At 47.4% G+C, this 23,096-nt stretch overlaps 1 protein-coding gene across 1 annotated transcript; it reads left to right on the forward strand.

Annotated features, from left to right (window-relative positions):
* The first annotated feature begins 1,889 nt into the window (after nt 1-1,889).
* Nucleotides 1,890-16,606, forward strand: fam110d (family with sequence similarity 110 member D). The gene is made up of 2 exons (XM_076148404.1): nt 1,890-2,019; nt 12,876-16,606. The coding sequence occupies exon 2, from the start codon at nt 13,548-13,550 to the stop codon at nt 14,901-14,903; it is 1,356 nt and encodes a 451-aa protein (XP_076004519.1). The 5' UTR covers nt 1,890-2,019; nt 12,876-13,547; the 3' UTR covers nt 14,904-16,606.
* Nucleotides 16,607-23,096: the final 6,490 nt, after the last annotated feature.

Genomic DNA, 23,096 nt, shown 5'->3' on the forward strand with positions numbered 1-23,096 from the left:
TCCAATTTGTTAATCCTAAATACAGTGCAGCAGTAAATGCGCTGCTGCACTGTCCCTCACGAGCCAAATCAGCGATGAAGAATACTTCAGGGGGGGCAGCTGAGGGACACTCATCTTCACATTTTGGACCTCTAACCCTGTTGTCTCCCTTTGCCTCTCAGTGTGTGATGGGTCACAGCGTTAACGGGATTATCACCTCAAGTTAACAGGGACCTAAACAGCCGACTGGCACCAGGAATCTTGCAAGGATTGAACCACCTGCTACCATCTTGATCCACAACAACATAGCAGCACAGAATTCTCTACAGGGGCATTTTCTACACGTCCTCGCAGGGCCGAAGGTGGCGTCCAACAAGGCCCGGGATCGTCCGCCGCCTCACAGGCCGTGCCCAGCAGGAAGTGTGGCTTCCTCACGTCAGGGCTGTGAGGCCAGAGGTCACGGAGTGAGGATCAGCAGATCACGTTACCCCACCCAGATGTGACATTAGGACAGCCATGGCTCCAGTCTGGAGGTGCCCCAAATGTAGCGTGACTGCCTGGTCAAGCTTGGATTAGGGGAAACGCAAACAATCACTCAGACACACGGCGTCCCACAGAATGCACCAGCACAGATCTGTGTTTGTGGGTGTGTGTGTGTGTGTGTGTGTGCTGTGTGTGTGCTGCTTCTCAGCCCTGACTTGCTCCACGTATCCACCTCTGTCAGTTTAACCGCGTTATGTTCCTTTATAAGCCTCGGAGCAACTTTGTTTGAGGTATTTTGTCCAGTTAAGTGCAAAGGGCACCACAGCACAGAGCGGAGTGTGCACGCGCTCCATGTATCTTGTATGGTGTATGCCTGTACACGGCTCCGTTTGGGAGGCTGCACTTCCTCACTCGCCTGTCAAGAGCGATGAGCTTGAGAATGAGAAACAGGTGTGTGTGATATGTGTGGATCGCTCCTTTATCTCTCCCTCTCGCTCTCTGCCCCTCTCAGCCTTAATGTTGAGCTGACTTTTATGACAAAGGAAGGAGCGTGAGCAGCGTGACCCCCCTCCACCTACACGCGCACACACACACACACACACACACACACACACAAAAGGAGCAAGGGGGCAATCACTAACACTTTAATCTCTCCTTTTAAGCAGCCACTTCTCTAAAAGTCAACTATTTAGTAAAGACAACAGCGTCATTGTTTTGTTTCTCAATCAACCAATCGTCAAATTGATTACCACTCAAACTCAAAGGCAGCAGGGGCCGTGGAGCTTTGGAGCAGGGGCAAGAATGTGAAAACCAGGTTAAAGAGAATCACACCAGAGTCCAGGAGAGATCCCCTTCAGCTCTGCGGATCACGAGGACCAAGAATTCAGCTTTTATTCTAATCTGCTTGTATCATGTGTAGCCTTAAAGACATCAAACACCTGAAACTGCTCAGATCCTGTGTGAAAGGTGGCAATGATTAAGCCATTACAGCAACAACAATCCAATAAGATCACATGTTAAGTGCCCAAGATCCATTAATCAACAGCTGTTAGACAATACGATTAAGACTTAACACTGAATCAATCATACTTTTCAGCATTGTTAAAACACACAATAAACAAAAGTACAAACTATTATGAAGCAATTGTGATTAGATTATTGCACTTGTTTTCAATGCAAATGGACACTTAATGCAACATTGGATGAAACTACTTCTAATTCTAATAGTAACATAATAGAGTCTACACAGATTCTCCCCTCCCCTCCCCCACGCCGCTCCACAGCCCCCCCGCCCCACTCTCACCTCCCCACAGGCGACACAGGAGTCGGTTTACACGGTACCTGCCCGCCCCCCCCCCCGCTGCGGTGGGGAGGTCGGGACTCCGTTTACGCTCTGCCGTCAGCCAGTCAGTCAGTCAGTCAGTCTGCCAGTCAGTCAACCAGCCAGCGTGCCGGCAGAGCGCAGCGCCACGCTGAAGCGAGCGGACCTCCACCTCCACGTCCTCCTCCACGCACCTCTGCTGGATTTCAGACACCAAAGACGGGATAGAAGTCGAGGTGAGTCCCGGTGCAGACTGGCCGTGTTGTCCGTGTCCGTGTTGTCTTAATCGATTTCAGGGAGATTGTTTCTAAAGTTTTCCGGAGTGGTTACGAGCCGGTTTCGTCATTCGATCAATAACGCCGCGTGAGTAATTTTCCATCTCATCGATCACAGTTTAACAGAATTGGCCCGATTAACTGGGACCGGACCTCATGTCAATCGTGTCACCGTGCTAATTACGTTTATTTCCCTATGACCGCAACCGACAGAATACTTCATGTCCTGTAAGATCTAACTAATATTACTGTGAGAACGCAACGAGAACGCGTGTCTAGAGAGTAAATTATGAGTGGAATATCTAAATGCGTGTGTGTGTGTGATTTATTATAGTATTACCACTGTTGTGCATCTTGAGAGTCATACCGGAGAGCTTTATGGTTTGTTTATGGTTGAAGCCCTATAAGGCAAATTGTGAGTGGCAGTGTGTGTGTGTGTGTGTGTGTGTGTGTGTGTGTGTGTGTGTGTGTGTGTGTGTGTGTGTGTGTGTGTGTGTGTGTGTGTGTGTGTGTGTGTGTGTGTGTGTGTGTGTGTGTGTGTGTGCGTGCGTGCGCGCGCGCGTGCGCGCGTGTGTGTGTGTGATGGACGGACAAGGTTATGGATAATCTATAAACAATACTACATCCATTTTGGGAGAACATGACAAGAGCAGTAATTCATCTGCTGCCTTGTAAAACTGTATGAGTGAGGAGCCTCTGGTTTAACTCACACAGAGAGAGGGGGGGAGAGAGAGATAGAGAGAGGGGGGGGTGGGGGTGATTGACCACTCTGGGTCGTGATTAAAGCAGATATTGTTGACCTGGGGCAGCAGGTTTATCCCATCTTAGCTCTAAACTACCCTAAATAAAAACATCTGGATGAAATCTTCGGACCAAATGAGGCTTTGGCTTTGAACCATCTAATCAGGGGAAGGAACTTTCTTGCGATATTAAATCCAATCGTACATGCTCCTTCCATCCAGTAGATTTATGTGTAATAGCTGCTCCAGTGAAATGTCGACTGAGGCGAACGTCACAGAGCTTAAGACGCCGTCACCTGAGAACTTAAGAGAGGAACAAAAGGAAGCCGGGGGACCCTGAAGGTGGCGGCCCCTTGTAGGGTCATTATGCAACCCGCCCAAAGATCAGATCGTGTGACCCTGGGGTCCGCAGCATCTTGACCTCCCCCAAAACCTCCAACTCCACCCCAGCTCAGCCTCCTGGGTCCTGAGCTGGTTTGATCAATGTGGGGTCAGGAGCATAAACAGCTTGCAGCCAGACTAAACATGCAGGGACGCAGACCACACAAACACACTCGCCCCGACATCGCTAGGTAAGCATGTGGAGTGGGGGCGGAGTCTTAACTCAGGGGTTTTGGGGCGATATTTTGTTTAGACCTGAAGCAGATGCAGGCTGCACTCTTTGAACAAAGCTCCCTCGCTCTTACTTTCAGTTTAACTCTGGTAAAAGTAACCACATGCAGTCTTGCCTCAGAAACCCCTGGAGGCTTTTGTTTAAGTGCTATGTCATGAATTTGTAATTAGTAGATTTTGCCTGATTTGTCCGCTGCCTCTCTTCAATTCACTTTTTGCTTTTGTTAGAAAACCGTAACCCACAAATGCGACCTGGCTTGGAAGCCTGCATGAGTCATACGTCATAAACACCAAGAGTCAACATTGCATTTAGACGCAGGATGCACTAAGTGTGTATCTACCTGCAAAAGATTACAGTGCAGCTCAGTCGTAAACATTTTGAGGCTCTTTTCTCCCGCTTGCTCAGGCGCTTTGCTTATTTTCCAGCTGTAATAAGGCTGCATCTGTGTTTGATGCTGGTCCCAGTGGGGCAGAGGAGAACACTTCCTCCCGTTACAGAGCAGAGAGCCCGGGGGCATCAACATAGAGCGGCTGAATCAGTGTCTGAGGTGGTGAAAGGAGTGCTGACATCATTAACATGATGAAATTTAAAGGTAATTCGGCGTTGCCAGGGTTACTCCCATGTCTTACTCACATACGTGCACTCGAGTATATGTAGTGCATGAACACACGTCCTAACCTTCTAAACAGAAGGGAAGCAGCTACCGTGTCATTGACCCTCACTTGATCCGCTACAGGTCAAAGGGTCGGAATATCTATCAGGATAAAAGTGTTCGCTTTCATCTCTCCGCCTTTCATTTTCCCGTTTTCCCGCGTCATGTTCGTACAGACGCTGCAAGTGTGTAATCAGCCACATCAATGTGGACGGCGGAGGACAAGCGGAAGCCACAGGATACTTTATGGCTTTCCTCCACAATGGGCCACGCATGTGTTTCTGATCACTTTACTTCAGTCGTTCAGCTCAACCACATTTACATTCAAGCGACGGCTTACATAGAATTATCCTGAGAGCATGACGTCTTCAGAGGGACGTTACCGGGGACATTTGTTATAATCTTTGTGTTGTTGCATGTAAAGCCCCCCCCCCCCCCCCCCCGAGTTATGGCGGGAAGCCTTAGTTTTTAATTAGAGGAGGGGAAACGTGCCCTGCTAATGACATCATCTCCCCCCTGGCACTGCTGTGTATGTGTGTGTGTGTGTGTGTGTGACTGCGTGCGTTTTACTGAACAGCAGCTGTTTTCGACATGCACAGTAGTGTGAAACTTCAAACACCCTGCTCCTCACACACACACTCGTCTTATAATTTAGCTTTATTGCTCCCGTTGTTTTGTTTGGGCCGTCGGGCCTGCGGACCCTGGGAACTTCCTCGCCGTCCGTTTAGTGTTTAAAAAAAAAGCAGAAGAACGCGTCAAAAGATAAACTTTCTGTCTGATTTGCCCCACTACAAAACAACACATCCCTCCACCCTGCGATGGAGTAATACCTGTTCTTACACAGGACTGCTGGCCGATCTGAAACCTCCACCCTGCTATCATCCAAGCTGGCGTTTCATTTCTGTTTTGTAAACACAGGACAGTAGAATCATATTCACTGAGTGATGATTTGCAGGTAACATATACATTATTTCTCCAAATTGCAGGCCTGCATAGCATTTTGAAGCGAAACCTGTTCTCATTGGCTGTTAAGATTTCTAACTAACTTTGAAACCACAAATTATCACCATCATAATCCCTCGTCGTTTTCTCAGCTCTGGAGACGTTTATTGGCCGTCACCTCACACACAGACACACACATCTCCACAGGCCCATAACTCGATCCATAATTGATCGTGTGCAACTAAATCAAGAAACATGAGCTGACGTCTCTCCATCCTCCTGCCAGTCCCCCGTGTGCGGGTGACAGCTGTGCGAGCGGCTCTTCTCCCCGCCGCCTCTCACATCCACCTAATTGTTCACAGTCCGACCTGGCGCCTCTGTAGCTCTGCCACATCAGATCACGCTCAGCCGTGCGCGCTGCGTCCGCTCAGCCGTACATGTAAAGGGACACAAACCTGGAGGAAAGCTGGAGGAAAGCGTTGACGCAACCGTCAGATCCACAGGGCCGCGCAGCTTCCTCTGGACTGTCCCAGATGTTTGCTGATTCTGACGCGAACGACGCAGGCAGGGAAGAGGGAGGAGAACGATAGGGTCTCTTTCTGGAGCGCTTGGGGGCCCGTTTGCGTCGGCCGTCGTCTGTAATGAGAGAAGACAGCTGGCAGGTTCAGTGGAGGTTAACAGCTAAGCGTGGATGGCATCAAGCAAACACAGAAGAGCTCCTTCTCTGTTTCTGTGGGAGTCTTGCTTTCCACCTGCGTTATTCTCTCCCAAAGTCAAACGTTTGGAGTGGAAATTTGGCTTGTTTATGATATTTCTTGACAAACAGCTGCTGGAGATGGTGTGTGTGTGTGTGTGATGAGTTCCTTGAAACGCATTCAGATCCTTGTCAAACTCAGGGCACTCACACAGCTGTGCAGATCAATGGCGTTGGAGTGTGTGTAACACAGCAGGGGGCCGGTTTGGGCCTGGGCACATGCATTCAGGCGATGACCCAGTGTTTGGGGACGTAGCACAGCTGGAGCCCGAACCAACTCCCCCTCCAAACAACCCCTGTACCCAAGTCCTTGTGAGTGTGTGTTAAGTCCTTTTACAGCCCCTGCAACACATGACTCAACAGCAATAGTGTGTGTTTAGAGTAGTGTGGCCAGAGTTGTGTGAACGTCCTTTTGGCACATTGGCGTGTTTGTGTGAAAAGAAGGTGGGGAGGGACAGAGGTCGCCCTGCTACGCTTTCTCTGCTTTTTGAAAATTCTCAGTCAAGCACACTCGTCTTCTACACAGTGCGCAGGAGTGTGTGACTCCTTTTGTCCACGGTTGCTGATTCAGCGTTCCTCTACTGTGTTTAAGCAGATTCCTCACTCACCCCATTCCGTCTCTACAGAGTTTTAATTGCTGCGCTGCTGTCAGCTGTAACACAAAGTCACTTAAGTGTCGTTGTCAATCAGTGCAAATGTAGGAATAAAGGATTCAGAGTTTCTAACCAGGTTTTGACGTTTTATTTTCTCTTTGCAACTCCAGCAGCCATCACATCAGGTTTACTGTCTGTTCTCACTTTGTTGAAGCTCACTTTGTTGACGCACACATTCGCCAGGCAGAGTGAAAAATATGCGAGTTGGTGAAGTAAAACATCTGGCAGCTGGCCAGACGGAGTGGTCCTTTAGAGCCTTCGTGCCAGCTGAGAGCTTAATGAGTGTTCACAGTATGAGCGCAGACCTTCATAATTTAAGACTCGGAGATTGAGGGATGTGCCCAGATTTATGTCTCTGTACAGTCGCTTTGTAAACAGCCTCAGAGCAGTTTTGTGGGGGATCTCTGTTGCTGCCTGAGTTGTTTGCATGCCCATTCCATAACCAGGCTGGCATGTGGAGGCTCCAGCAGCAGTGGTCATAATTTACAAAACAATGCCGTCCAGATCTGGGCTGCCTGCTCCATGTAGCTTGGTGTACAACCTCCTCTCTCTGGCCCTTGCACAGTTTCTAACATAAGAACCTTCACACTCTCTCCCCTCCTACCAGCTGCACACACACGAACAAGTTGCATCCACATCATTCATCCCCGGCCAGGTGAATCTCCTCCTGGATCTATACACGCTTGTTCTCCATCCAGATGGCATGTACGGCTTTAAACAGTGCATTTTCTGTACACCTTTAATATGTAGGTCTGAATACGTCATCCTCTCGCAAACGTGTATGAGCTCACCCGTCGTTTGCTCACTCATCGACAGGGAGGAATCCAAGCATGGGCTCAACATTCCCGAGCTGGCAGGGAGGACAGGGAGACGGGCTCAGGTGTCTGTCTGTTACTGTGTGGATTATATGATATCGTCCGGTACACCTGGTGCAGAAACTGTCAGAGTTGGCATGGATTCACTTTTAATCTCCTGAGACGTGGACATTTACTTTTTTGGCATTGTTTATTTCTCCTCGCTATTTGGAATGAGTGTGACCTAATAAGTATAAAAGAAAAAGTGAAGAGTGTGATCATATCTGTATTACATATGATCACAAAGAGTATTACACATTTCTTCCTGTCTGCTGGAGTGGTAGTTATTGCACGAGGAGGCCACGGAACATGTCCAGACGGGAGCATGCCTATGTTCCCTCAGCCCTATGTTCCCTCAGCCCTATGTTCCCTCAGCCCCATGTTCCCACAGCCCTATGTTCCCTCAGTCCTATGTTCCCTAATTTCTAAGATTTTTTCAAAATTAGGCCCTATGTTCCCTCATTTCTAAGATTTTTTTTCAAAATGAGGCCCTATGTTCCCTCAGCCCTATGTTCCCTCATTTCTAAGATTTTTTTCAAAATTAAGCCCTATGTTCCCTCAGCCCTATGTTCCCTCATTTCTAAGATTTTTTTCAAAATTAGGCCCTATGTTCCCTCATTTCTAAGATGAGATAACCCTAACCCTAACCCTTATTAGAAATGAGGGAACATAGGGCTAAGGGAACATAGGACCTTATTAGAAATGAGGGAACATAGGGCTGAGGGAACATAGGGCCTAATTTTGAAACAAATCTTAGAAATGAGGGAACATAGGGCTGTGGGACCATTGGGCTGAGGGAACATAGGGCTGACCCCGTCCAGACATGAGGACAACAGGTTCAGGTTAAGCACAGTGATGTTTAAGGTGAAGAGGAAAATGTAATGTCCCCATACACAAGGTCTCAAGAGGTCTAAGTTGTACATTATAGAGTTTTCATTCTCAGTAATATCTCAGGAATTACAAGATCCGTCATCATCTCAAATGATTGGAACGTTTCGACAGTTTGGGTCCCAACTGAAGCTTTGGTCTGGTTGCAGGGAGCAGCGTGTTATATCGTCTGCATAATAAACGTGTCAGTTCAAGCCTGTGCCAAGGTCTTTTTTTGTTTAACTATACTTTGAAAGCTGTTGCTGAAAAAACAAATAGTGAGTCATAAACTTATATGGGTCAGAGCGGTGTCGTTATCGGCTGCTGCAGCACTTTTCCTGTGCTGGAAGCTGAGAAGAAAAGGGACCTTGCACAGTGTGTTGACAAAAGTAAAATTAATTGTGAACATCTTATCTCAGCAAACGTTATCTCTGTTAGCACTGCATGGGTGGAGCTGCTTTGTTATAGGTACACGTTTGCCATAATACCTCAATTTAGTGGGACTTGGCCGGCTTTGAGTATTATTAGTTCTAACGATATAGACTTTCAAATGATAAGAGCAAAGGTTTGAGCTAAAGCTAAAGAATGGACAAGGTATGTAAAGATCTCTGCATTTTGACTCGTGACCTTCATTGTTTTTTGCCAATATTGACTCATACTGCCGCATGCGGCAGACGTGTTGAAGTGGCACGTATCTTATCGCTATCACCTCGACGTCTGCGTAGGTCTGCCTGCTTGGCTACGTGACTCCAGTGCTCAGCTGTCCCCCCTCAATGATTAGCTTTGAATGACAAAAGAGCTCCCGACAGTGAGTTAAGACCCCATCTTGTCCATTTTACGGTTTGGGAGGAGGTCTATTCAGGTTGAGGGTGCCTCAAGTCGTCCCATGTGGCCTACTGCTGCTCGACATGAATGTGGAGACAACACAAGGTAGGCCCCCGACTGTAGATCAAGTGGCTAATGGGGCTCAAGGCCTACCAATGCTGATAGGATTTACAATTGCCCCTTTGGCTTTGTATTCAAGGGGACACTCGCATACATGTCCCCTGCCTCTCCCCCATATTTTATTGTCACATTGTTGTTATTTGTACTTTCTCTCATTCGCTAATAAGGGAGAGAAGCCAGGTCGTCTTATCTTTAGGCTAAGGGGAGGGCTGTTGCTAAGTCCATTAATAACGCCAAGAAAAGCCGGTATGTCTCTTTGTTTAGAGGACACAAGAAGACACCACCTATTCTCTGTTGCAGCCCTATAAGAGACTTGCTTGAGGTCTTTCTATAGAATTGGTTCATGACCGAACAGTGCAAAAGCGTTAATTGTGGTGCTGACTGTATTGAACTAATGCGTACAGATGCTTCAAAAACCATCTGAATGGGCTTTGGTTAACGTTTGAACATTCACACGTGTGAGTCCAGTGGTGAAGATCATTAGTCCGTGTCGTCCTAAATAGAAGCGGCAGATGTTAGTATAAAGAAAGTGAGAAATGCAAGGAGGCCAAGAAAGAGAGGAAAGAGGGAAAGATGGCCAGTTGGTTTCGTATCAGCAGCAGATGCCCCTCATCAGGGTAAAGATTGATTTGACAGTTAAGCGTGCTGAATGCAAGCAGCTTCACAGGAGCTTCAAAGGTGGTCCTTGTAGATTTATCAACCTCTTATCTTCTGTTTACCTCAACTAATACATAATTCACTTTGAAACTTCATTTGACCTTTCCATGTGAGACCAGCTGGCCTTTTCTGTGGGTTCTTGAAGAAAACAAACAGTTCCTGGGTTGTTGTTTTTTTGCTCTTTCTGGGGCGCCATATCAGAAACATAAGCAGATCTGCTTGCTTTCACCATTTAGTGTCAAATATGTTTACATGACCTTTTAATCAATAACAAAACCTAACTAAGGCCTTCTTTGTGTTCCCAGGGGGTCCCAGGTTTGTGTGTCTTTGTTATTGATTAAAAAGAAGTGAAATTGGCTTGTCAGGACAGGTCTCTGTCAGGGTTCTCCAAGCATCTTGATGTAGCATGACAGAACACATCTGGTTCCTCTTTGGCTGCATGGGGCGCCCAGTTAAGCCTCCCCTGTAGCCCGGCCTTCCGCTTCACATCGAGGAAGAACAGAGAGATGGAAGGTGTGAGAGAGGGGTCAAACATTTTACATGTTCAACTGGTACTACTAGGGTTACTTGTTTTTGGATTTTGGTGAAATCTTTGGTTTGTCTTGATATGAGAGGATGAAGAGGCCCGTGGTCCCTGAACGGGAGATGTAGAGATTTGAGAATGGGGAAGGAGGGTGAGAGCACGGGGGAATACAAGACTGAAGGAGGAGATGAGAGAGGACGGGAGCGGATGGTTTAGAGGTTAATGACTACCTACAGTGGGAGACTAAGCAGGTCATGTAACATAAGAGAGAATCCCTAAACTGTTCACAAGCCTGCAGATCACAGTAGAAGGTGCTGGGTACTAATTTGGCTCGTTACGGTCAATGGACCTAATGGCTATTGTTCTCCTGCAAATCCTAGTTGAGTCACTCATTTACCCTGTTTGTGTGTGTCATACTGTGTGTGCTAGCAAAGCAACATTTCAGACAGGACCTTTTTGGTTGTGTTCTGTATGTTTGGCCCATAAAAACCTGCTGCAATCTTTTTTCTTTATCCATTATTAATTCATGTGTAAGCATTTAGAACTCTCTTCCAGCACTTAAACCAGCAGCCGGCTGTATTTGGCAGAGTTTCCTCGTGAACCATTGCGTTAAGGCTCACATTTATCAATGAGACGTCTCTTGGAGTGTAGAAATCCTCTGCAAGTTTCTGAGAGCGATTTCCTTCAGCCTGTTACTGTCTCCATGAATTTAAAACAAAGGAGCGCATAAGCAGGAGGGTAAATAAGCACATAACCAACTGTCCTGCTGTATTGTTTGGATTTCAGGATTATGGCTAATAGGGCCAGTAGTGATTAATAGTTGCTGCTCATCATATGAATATGTCATCCATAACACATTTTACCGCCATCCCGCCTCAGCCAATATCAGAATGAATCACTGTTTGGATTTTGTGTGGTGCTAATCCTCTTAAACGCTTCAATTGTATCAGCCTGCCACTTTCAACTTCAAACTTATGTGGGGAACAGATTGTTCCAGAGATGAGATGTAATCTGTATTAAATACTAACTGAACACTGACCTCATTCCCGCTTCCTCCTTGTTTTCACCCCGGTTTCGTATGTTCTGTACCCAGTCTGGGCTGTTCCTCCCCCTTCCACACCTGTTGTGAGACATTTTTCCCGGAATGCTTCCTAAACAATGATATACTTTCCCGAGCTTTGGCAGACCGACATCTGGAAAAAGCACCTCGCGAGCCACTGCCCCGCTTCCTCTGTGAATTTATTGTGCTGCACCATTTGACAGGGTCTTATCTCTGAGAAGTGTAGAGGCTTGAAGAGGTAAACAATCACATGGAAATTTAGTTCTAATTGGCTTTGGATCCAAGTACACGCAAGTAGTTTGTTCAACCACTTCATTAGTTCATTAGTTGCTTCTAATCTTTACTGCGTGTCATCCTCTCTCGCTGCACTGTTTACCATGCAATAAAAGAAGAATGCTTTAAAAATAAGACGACAAAGTATCTAAGGGGTTAAGCGCGTACGGCAGCTGCAACTGTCAGCGGTGTCACGCGGTTCATCCTATACCAGGAGGTATGGATCCTTTTCCTGGCAGAGGTCTTTCATTGTTCTCCCTAACATGAAGGAAAGGTTAAAATAGCATTTGATAAAACGTGAAGCGGACCTGAGGGAACCGTTCGCACAACAATATAGCTCCCTCCAGCAAGAGGGCCGTTTCAGTCCATGTGGACAGACACATTATGGACTTAAATGTACCACAAGGACCTCTGAGCATATAAAATAGCCTTAAGGCCCAAATACTTCTTCTTTGTGGACAAAGGCTGCAAATGCCAGAGAGGACGAGGAAAGGCTTGATAAGTCTGCAGTCCTCCTTTATTCAGGTGGAACCCTTTTATTGCCTAGTGCTGTCATGCAAACACCAAATACACAAGTACACCCATGGCCATATGTACAAATATACATATACAGATACACATATACAGATACACACATGCATACACAGACACATGATAACGGTGCAGGGATGTTTTCAAGCTATAAATACTCCATGGGTAGAGACTTTCCCATTATAGGCACGTGCAACCTCTCCCTCCCCCTCCCCTCCCCTTCACCCTCCATAAAGCTTGTATCGTGTGAAAACCCCAACATGAAAACGCCTCTCTTGGCGGATCGACAATCCTTCACAGCGTTGCAGCACTACGCTCGCTTTACAGTGTTATTTACTTTTTGCAGTAGCTTGTTAATTTGAAGAGTTGGCTGTTTAACTGTGACTATGAAGGAGTTATTAGTCAGTAAAGCGTATTTGTTTACTTACAAGCTGTTTGTCAAAATGATAAAAGGCTCCGCGTAGTTTTGCACGCGGCTGTAAAACTTGTCCCAGTTGGTCATATTATATATATATATATATATATATATATGTATATATACATACTGTAGATGATTGGGTACACATTTTGCTCATTCATTCCCACGCATTGCTTCTCTTCATTCAGACCTCCAGTTTCAAACAAACACAAGCTGATCTGAGCTTTACGGACAAATGTCCTTTCTACCATCTGGCCTCTACTGCTCACCACAGAAAACAGCATGTCCAACTAAAAACACATTTTCTCTCTGTCTCTCCCTTTTTCTCTCCCAAGGGTCCTGGCACAAGTGAGGAGAGGACGAGGACAAGAACTTCCCCATCTGCCCATCTGTCCATCAACAAACAAAAGAGTGCAGCGGTGCCGGCCACCCTCAGATCCCCTCAGAACAATAAGAAAACTTGGGCCAGCGTCCTTCTGACGGCCTGCGCAAAGCAAATATTTGAGGCCATTATATCTCATTTCGCTGTGCAGAGCAAACTCCACAGAGAAGGGTGTCGTTGGGAGACAGAAAGAGAGAAGAAAAAGCGGGGGAGGAAAAAGTAACCCTTTCAAAGTGCACCCTGCCTATTTCTGCTGCAGTGTGGGCAGCGAGCGTCTCATTTGGTAGTGCTTTTGGCTGACAGAAAAAGGACTTCCCTGTGCCCTGCCCGCCTATCCAAATGCCTGTGTAAATACTGGATAGAGATATCAATTTGTCTCGGCTCTGACACTGCCCAGCAAAGACACTGTAAGCTATCTGTAGAGGACTTCACAGTAAACTTTGGACTCTGGGGTCTCCTGCATTGCTGCCTATCTGTTTCCTGTCAAGAGCTGTGCGAGGAAGAATGAGAGCTGCCACAGATTCTTTTTAATTTTCTAAAGCTCTCACTTGTTTCAGAAAGCAGCTCTCTTTTAGGATAGAAGCTGCCAGCCATTCTGGGGCTGCAGGATTGATGTCGTGTCAGCATGAAGCCATTGACACCAATCGGATCTCCCTCGCCTCTGAGGCTCCTCAATAAGGGTCCGGACTACCTGCGCAGACAGATCGACGGCGGAGGCCATGGACGCTCCATCAGCGCTGTTGAGAGGCTGGAGGCGGACAAAGCCAAATACGTTAAGAGCCAGCAGGTAATCAACACCAAGCAGGAACCGGCGCTGGTGCCCTGTGCCACCCCACCTCCACCGCCCCGCCGAGCTGTCGCCCTATCGAGTCCAACGAGCCCTCTTTTACCCCCACGTCGGTCTTCCAACACTGCATTCTCCACACTCTCTGGTTCCTTCACCTCGCGAGATGAGAATGAAAACGACGACCCCAGAAAAGACTATCAGCGAACATCTGTGGACGTAGAGGCACATAACAGGAGCAACAATGTTATGCCTCCCAGCCCGAGGACCCCTGGAATCACCACACCGGTTGCACCACACAGTGCGCCCGTACTCAGGAGGAGCACGGGCAAACGCATGCTGAGGCCAGACTCTCTCCTCATCTACCGGCAGAAAAAGGAATGCAAGAGCCCCAATGGTGCAGCAGTGGGAGAGAACAACAACATGGAGGTGAAGGGCTACAGTTTTGTCCGCCGCCTCTTCCAGGGCTCCATGAGAGAGAGGAGCGGCGGAAGCGAGGCTAGAATCCAGAAAATGGTGATCAGTGAAGAGAAAGCTCCATCACGGGACGGAGACTCCCGCATGTCTTGGACCAACGACAAAGACACTACAGATGGTGGACCGGGAAGCAGGAGGTCCAGTAAGACGGATCATGAACGGTCGCCGGGGTCTGTCCCCAGCCCAGGACCTAACCGCACACTTGAACGGACTAAGAACGGATTTACAAATACAGTCAGAAACGGAGTTAGCAATAGTGTCCCCAATGACCACTGCTCAAGTAACCACGACGATGAGAATGACCCGTGGAAGCGTGCATCGCCACCGCTACCACCCAGAAGGCATTTAGGACGGCTGCAGCGCTCCAAGTCCGACCTGCGCCTGCGCTACTCGGTAGCATTATCAGAGCAGCAGCATTTCTTTGACTTCTGTGGGCTGGACGGGGACATGATTGAGCGGCTCGGTCGGGAGAACTTTCTTTTCGGGGCCAGCTCCATAGACACGCTCTCGCTGGCTCTGCGCAGCGTGGCCGGGGACGGCTGCGGCGGCTCGGAGCCCAGCGAGTTCTCCCGCCACTCTGGAGACGGGCTGTTTCAGGAGGAGCTGGCCGATCAGCTTCCCTCCGGCGTGTCCATCATCGAGAGAAACGCCCGAGTGATCAAGTGGCTTTATGGTTGCAAGAACGCTGCTCGAGAGGGACCAAAGGAGTCCACTGTTTAGAGAGCAACCATGGAGTGGTGAGAGCGTGCAGGAGTGTGTTCCAACTCAATGAGAGTCAGCAGGTCTCCTCGCAAAACACTACACGGGCTGCTCAACCAGAGACGACTGAGCAGTGATGTCATCTCTGGCTCTGCACATTCTTATCGCCCCCTGGCACCATGGCGACCTGCTCCAAAAGACTTTTTGTGATAAACTGATATTTATAGATCATATGAAAATATTGTATGTGAATAGCTAGAGTTTTTGTTGGCCAGTTGAACCATTTCTTCCAGCAACGTGACACTGTGTGTGTGTGTGTGTGTGTGTGTGTGTGTGTGTGTGTGTGTGTGTGTGTGTGTGTGTGTACTGTATGCGCGCATGTGTGTACTGTATGTGTGGTGGAAACTGCTGCCTGTTCCATTTATAGCACCGGGTCAGTTATTGATTTACCGGATTCAGTGGTGGTCTGAAAATCGCCCCCTCTGACCCCCTGGTGAGGCACATTACTGTCAAGGTGTGTGTTTGTCTCGATCTCACAGCAGACACCACACTCTCCCCAAATTAATAATGTACAATGGAAAACCACTAAGCTTGTTTTTTTCTTAACTGGAGAACTGTTGTGCGAGTGTGAAGTGAACCATGAGTACCTCATTCTGAACTGTCCCAGTTTGGTTTGTGTGTTGCTTTTTATATACTCCTTAACGCAGGCGTTGGAACAAACATGCGAGGCGCCCCTGTGGGGTTGTTAATGCACTGAACTGGACAGAGGGGAGAGGAAATGAAAAACGTCGATGTAGCTTTGCCTCTTTACAGAGATTCATCTCATCATAACAGAAACACTGACCTGTGTTCAACGAAGAAGGAGCCATGCCTGGCCACTGATTACCATCATTTCATCTCAAATTCACAGCCTAAACAGGGACAATTTGCACACCAGCATGCACTGCCCAGTAATCGGTTGTGACAGTCATATTGATTGCCACAGTTAATGCATCATGCCTGCTCAGTGTTCACAGCAGTGTAAGCTATAATGTTGTAACATGATAAATTGAGTCTGTTCATCATCAATCCCCTCAGAGCAAAACCTACACATATCTACAAAATGTGAACATGTTAAACCTCACAAAAGAGTAATAAATGGCTGTGCTAATGAAGAAACCTTGTTAAATAAAACGTTCACCCTTGAAAATGTAAATGGCCTTAAGATGAAGTTCAAAACTACAACCTCTAAACAGGAGTTTAACGCTTCCTCACCAGCCGCCGCAGCGTAGGAGGAGGAGGAGGCTGAAGCTGCCCTCCTCCCCCTGATAACCACAGGTCCTACCTCACTTCATCCATCCTCCAGTGATTCTCACTTTATCTCCATGAAAGGTCATTTCCATTGCTTGGCCTGGAGGATGCCACTGAAAGATGAACTGTAGGTCTGCGTTGGTATGTGGAGGTTAGACAGAGACTGTGACTGAACCTATGGACATGTTATATTTATGCACGTGATAAACTGACAGCTTCTTGCAGCCTTGATATGTTTTACTGTGTGTATCACCAGCATGGCACCCCACAAACTCCTTCAGTCAGGATCTCTCTTGGTTGCATGTTTACATAGTGGCTCGATAAATCCTGAATCTCTGTATTTTCTATATATATATATATGAGAGGTTTAATTTAGATTCCAAAGAGGTTTGTGTATGATGTACACAGCAAATAAATACAAATAAAGGATTTCTTTGCGGGAAAGATGTTGCTCTGGTGTCTTTTTGTGTTGGGTGACGCAGATTTGACTTTGTCTCTAACCAATGTGCACCGATTCTAGCAAAACTAAGCAGCCAGTAAAATCAAGCAGCAGCTGAATTGTTTTGTAATCCTCAGTCAGTTTTTTGCGACGCCTCCCTTCGCCCACATTGCCTCTCATTTTTCACATAATCTCAAGTATCTGAGCTGTAATCCTTTCAGCATTCCCTGCATAGTCGGCTCCTGAGTGAGTCGCAGCAGGTTGTGTTTGCAGACGAAGAAGGAGGACTCTTTGTGTGGCCTGATGCTCTCTGCGGTCCAAGCAGACCCTCCACCCTGTCTGCCAACTCCCTCTGACCCTCTTTGGCTCGGCCGCCTGCCTGCCTGACTCCTTTTTTTAGCCCCGAGTCAGCATTTGTTTCCACATGCAATGACTCAAACTAACACACACACACACACAAACGCACACAGACTGCCCATTGAATCAAATTAGACATTGGAGATGTGAGTTGATGTCATCAGTCAGCTCTTTTGTTTGCAATATTCATTACTTTTATTTTATTGTAGACTTTACAGATGTGAATTAGAAAACATCTGCATCCCACTAAATTGACCCTGAACGCCATCGGAAGTCGTGTTTTCATTTTGAGCAAAATATTCCAAAAAGTTTGGGCGAAAATGAGATAAACTGGCTTCTGCTGCACACATGTTGCTCTCCAGCCAGACTGGCTGTCACATCTGTTCCTCTGATTTAATTCAAGATGGTCTCAGTCTCAAAATGTGCCGTGCACGTGTCAAACGCCACACGTCAAGTCCTACGTAAGCACTAATGCGCAAAGTCTGTTTCCAATACAGTCCTGCGAATTTATTCTGTATCTTGTCTGTACTCGCCACAAAATCTACCTCAAGTGAGCGTTATACCATTATTTGTGTAAAATTTGAAAGTTTCCATCATCCATTAGTCTCTGTAGCGCCCCCTGCCCTGGTTCCATCACTTTTCTCTAGATGACATCCTCACCACATTCATTAATGGTATTTGAGGGAGGCTTTCCCTTTAAAGAAGCCCGACGTAGTTTAAGGACATTGAAGGCAGCGCCTCTGAATCACGCTGTTATGTCGACACTGAACAGAATTCCCCCACCTGTTGTTTCAAACAGCGACACGTATGACTGCACACACACCTAATTGTCTCTCCTACCACACTTCCTCCTCCCTCTCTCTGTCTGTCTTTTTTCTCAAAGCAGCAAAGAAACAATAGCCCTCCTGTCTGCCTGCGTCTGTGTCAGTTATGCCGACCAAAGTGCCTGCTGTGACTTCCTGTTTAGGGTTCATCGGACAAGGTTTAAACACATGGTGGTGTTTTGGACTGGAGCTCTTTTTTCCCTTCATCTGCAGGGAAATAAACAGACACCAGCTGTCGACGGACAATTCAAATCCTATTATTAAAAGGAGTTGAAGGGGCTTTATGTCGTTTTAGTGCTGAGCAAGCGTCGGTTTCGGGGAAAAAGGGGTTTAGCGTACCTGTTTACGGCCTGAGCACGCAGGCAAAAAGCACCCAGTAGGTCGAGAAGTGGCTGGTAAAATAGCAGGGATCCTCCACGCCGAGGCTTTGATGCTGCTGATGTGGGTTTTTCCTGACGGTAAAAACTACAGGGGGGGTCTGCAGACCTGCTTCACATGTTCGCCCACCAGCAAGTCCTGTTCAGCAGAGCATCCATCCACTCTGCCTCGCTGAGGACTTCAGACGCGGGCTCAAAGTTCTAAAGCTGTAAAAATGCACCTCTTAGCTATTCAGACCTCACCCAGCTCAGACGCAAGCCTCTATTTCAAGTGCCAAAGATAAAAAAATCAACTTAATATGATCAAATGGCCTCGAACTTTAATGTTCATATGTTGGATTTTTTCTCTGTGCTCAAAGCAGCAGTGTGTGAGGGTTAGCATGGGTTGTGAAGTGTGTCAAATCTGGCCTAGTTCTTTTGCGCCGGCAGCAGCGGCAGACTGTGGATGACTAAGCTTGAGAGAAGCTTGATTAATGACTCAGGGACAAAGAGGCTGGACACATGCAGGACTGCATCATCTGCAGGGGCCAGAAGTATCCCAGCTCATCCATTTCGCAGATGCTGCCCGACTGCACCTTCGCAAGGAACGGCGCGCTGGAAACACAACAAGCTAGCAAGCTGATCTGGCTTGTAGCTTCAGCGGCGGTCTGTTAGTAAAGACGTCTCCTGCCAGGAGCCGCAGACGTCAGCAGGATGTGACCTCACCGTTTTAAATCGATGCAGACAAACAATTTGACTTACTGACACATAAAATCCTTACAACCGACTCCAAGGAATGACTGGAATGAAGCGACGCAGCAGAGATTCAATCACTTGTGTAACTTTGTTCCAACAATGAACAGCTGGGACGCATCTGTGATGGCAAACGACCAGCGCGTCAGTCACATACACACTCAGGCTCAGAACCTTTATGGACAACATCATTTAAAAATAAATAATCCCTTCCACTTATCAGCTACTGCCTCTTCAAGCTCCTCCTCCTCCGACATGGCCGAAACCTGAGACCACCTCCACTGGCAGGAGGTGTGTGGAAGCTCCTCCGCTGTGCCCCCCCTCTGTAACTCAACCCATCCCTGAGCCGAGGGTATCCTATGGCTGCGTCAGCTCATAAATCAGAGGAGTGGCCCTTTTCATTCCCCTCTCTCATGCGTGACCTCTGCTTCCCAGGAGGTCAGGCCCTGGAGTGTGTGTGTGTGTGTGAGTGTGGGAAACCTGAGCGGGAGCCAGAGACCCTCTTCAAATGACCGTCTGACGTAAAGACAGACTACAACAGATCGAAGGCAGCAGTGCCAGAGGGGCTGCGCTCCGACCCTCAACTGAGACTTCCATGGAGCGTCGACAAGACTTTCGGGTGTTTTCTTTCAGGCGTCCTGTGAGGTCAGCTGACCCCCAGGGACCGACTGAAGCAGGGCTCGACCGAAACGGAATATTGAACCATTATTGACTGTTTGCATTCAGGGAGTAATCCTGCTATCGGCATTTCCCTGTTCTTGGTGTTATTTGGGTTAAGTGGTTAACTTGAAACCCTTGTTACCAGAACATATGAGCCCCATTAGTGATCTAAGCTCTCTGACAGGTGGCATTGGTGCTAATTCATAGGAGGCTATAGGTGTAAGGGTCATTAAACCTTTTATTTACATTTATACACACTTAACACTTTCTGAATCCTAACCGTAGCCAGTGACAAAGCGGTGCCTTCGTTCCGTTGGCGTCGCTGTAATATCAACTCGTTCACGTCAGCGGTGGAAACCTTCTAAAGTCATTCACGTTAAGCTAACGTCCCAAGAGTGAAAGTGTGAATTGACTCTCCAAACAGTTTAGCGACTCATTAAACGCGTCACAACACACTGACAGATTCCATGTTATCACAGAGGTATTTGCCCTGTCATTGATCTGATGGAGATACTATGGATTAGATTAAACATACAAACGTCTGCAGCCCTTTACTGCAATACAGACTGAAGACTTGTTCCTTGTTGTGAGTTCAGTGTTTGGGTTTGGCGGTGTGGTCAAGAGTGCAGCGGACTCGGGTCAAACAGCTGCTGCCAGTAATCCCCCCCCCCTGTTTGTTTTACTGGGTCGGAATGCAGATTAGCAGGTTTCCCTGTGAGTAAGAGGGAAATGCTCACGACACGCTAACACCACAATCCAGAAGTTATTTATTTGCCCCTCCCTCGCTCCTCCGCTGTATCCACACAAACACTGCTGTACCTTCCTGCAGCGCCGACATCCGAACAGGCGCCGAGTTCATACCCCAAAACTGCTACAGCCCCGTTATAATGACGACTCTCTGCCTCGCTAGTTTCCTTTACTACCGACTCACTTTCACTTCTCTTTGTTTTCAACCAAACAGGGCAAAAACCCGTCGTCAAGGGGACCATATGTTCCCAATATGGCACGGTTACAACCAAAGTGACTGGGCCCTTGCCTGGCTTTCATGTGTTCAACGTGCGGTCGAATTTGTTTGGGGGGAAAATGCATATTTAAAAATACAAATCTTCCGCAACTGCAAATAGAGTCTTCCTCAGTCCTCCTCACGTGACTGCGAAGCTTTGAAACAATTCAGATATCCAGCGTGGAGGCCAGTCAGGCCTCATTGTGTTTGGAAAGGGGGCAGTTTTCATCGTATGTGCACCAGCTGTTCTTTGGATCAAGGGCACTGTGGCAGTTTGCTTTACGTCCTGGGCATCAATCCAACAACATTGAGACAGATGGGCAACTCTCATGGACACCAGGAGATACAATTCTATGCAGTCAAACGGCTGAATTAGGAACAACATGAGAGCAGTGAAGCTCTCACACACACACACACACACACACACACACACACACGAGCACAGATTAATAAAATTCTTCACCCCTTGCAAGAGTAAATAAATGTGTCAAAATGTGCATGCTGATAAGATTTGGCTTGAGATCTGTAACATTTCCATGATATTTCTACAAAGTCAACACAGTGGATGAAGCTGATAAAACCCTCCTACTCCTCCTCCTCATACTCCTCCTCCTCCTCTCTCTGAGGTGAAAGGGTGCGGCTCTGTGTGGTCTCCTTGTTCTCGTGCGGGACAGGCGTAAAATAATGACTAAAGCACAAAAACGATGTATTCCTTACGCATCTCCACAGCATTTGGTGAAAACTGCCTGAAACATTCCTGCGTCTTCATCTTTAATCTGCTTCGCTGCTCATCACAGATCTCATAGCCAAAACATTTTTCGTTTGTAACAAAAGCATGAAGAATCTGAGTCCAAACCCCCCTTATGACGGCTGACCCGGATCTGCTCATCATGTCTCTGTCTGCACTTTAATATCCAGCTATTTTTCTGCAGGGGGACAAAGGGATCATCTCTATATCCTCACAGGAGCATGCAGAAAGGGGGGGTGGGGTTGGGGGCAGCAAAATCATTAGACAGGTTACACGTTGTGCAGAATTGTGACCTTGGGATGATATTAACGTGTTCTATCCCTCTTTCAGATTTATCTCTACCTCGCTTGTTCCTGATGGGAGCGACATCAACAATCAGCCGGCATTCAATCTCTCCTCCCAGCGGCTGCCGCGCTCTCTCCGCTCTCTCCACCATCATCATCAAAGCAGACCAGAGCCATTTGACCTCGCCCTCCCTTCCCACCACAGTTCCTAATTTAACCCCCGGCTTGGTTACCAGGGCAGAGGGAAGGCACATCACCGAGGCGCCACACTGGGCAGGACCTCCGCTGAGGATACGGCCCACAGAAACCACAGAGGATCCCCACTTGAGACGCCATCTTCTGTGGCTGCGTCTGTCAGTTACACACAATACAGGCAGCGGCGGCACGTTCGGCGGCGGCGGCACGTTTCGGCAGCGGCGCTTGAACACTTTTCCTTCCATCCCAATAATTAGTTGGATGAACGCTGGTTGCACGAGCTTCGTCTAGCGATTCCACAAAGGGACTCGGTCAAAAGAAGTCTAAGTATTTTAAGCTCAGTAACAAAGCCAGTGAAGTAATAACACTTTAACGTAACTCCCCCGAAAGCCGATCGCACCGAATGAGACTCGCAAAATGATTATCTGCCCACGAATTACGCGTTAACCTCCTGTTGACCCACCCAAGTCTCATACAGTCTAGTGCCGTTTGCTCCTCTAATTACATTCTTCAGGCCAGCAGCAGGAGCTCTCATGACTTATTGCCAAGATCCACTATTATGGTTTGAGAGTCCAGTGAGGAATGCAGCTCCATGCCACACATCCTGGAGATCATCCGAGCCACGCAAAGACACTTTCAATCCAGTTTGGTCTTTGGTCATTTATTATTCAATATTCAGCAGGAAAAACACAGAGGCTCAACAAGCTCCAGGCCTCAGATCTGTGTGTGTGTGAATATAAGTCATTAACATAAGAAAGAAACTATTCATGAAGCAGAGTTGCTCATTAAAAGCAGAGTGTGTGTGTGTGTGTGTGTGTGTGTGTGTGTGTGTGTGTGTGTGTGTGTGTGTGTGTGTGTGTTGACGTTCTCTCCTTAGAAATCACAACGTTACAGGGAGGAGACTGCTTACCTGCCTCAGGCGCCGTCCGACGTGTTTTAGAAAACCTCCAAAAACAACACGAGCCACAGCCGTAGCTCAACAGAGATGGAACTGTTGCAAAGGTGTCAGAGTGCAGCGTGTATCTGCCTGATACCTGCATGAGTGACTGATCCAGCTGTCCAGGTGTCTTCATTGGCCAATTAGTGTGTGAGTGACACAGGTGTGAAACAATCAGACCTGTGATCATCTGCTGTGATCCTCTAAAAGAGTTCTTCACCCTCATTAAAGACACATTAAGACACACAAACGTTAAATAGTACAACTAACATTTGTGCTCATTCATAAATCCATGGATGTTATCGATCTCAAGCAAAAGAATGAAAGATTGAAGTACGATATTAACAAGCCAAAATTCTGAATCATTA

The sequence above is a fragment of the Genypterus blacodes genome, unplaced genomic scaffold, assembly GCF_046128005.1.
Source record: "Genypterus blacodes isolate CSIRO-AG114 ecotype Tasmania unplaced genomic scaffold, CSIRO-AGI_Gbla_v1 ptg000040l_1, whole genome shotgun sequence".
Lineage (NCBI taxonomy): Eukaryota > Metazoa > Chordata > Actinopteri > Ophidiiformes > Ophidiidae > Genypterus > Genypterus blacodes.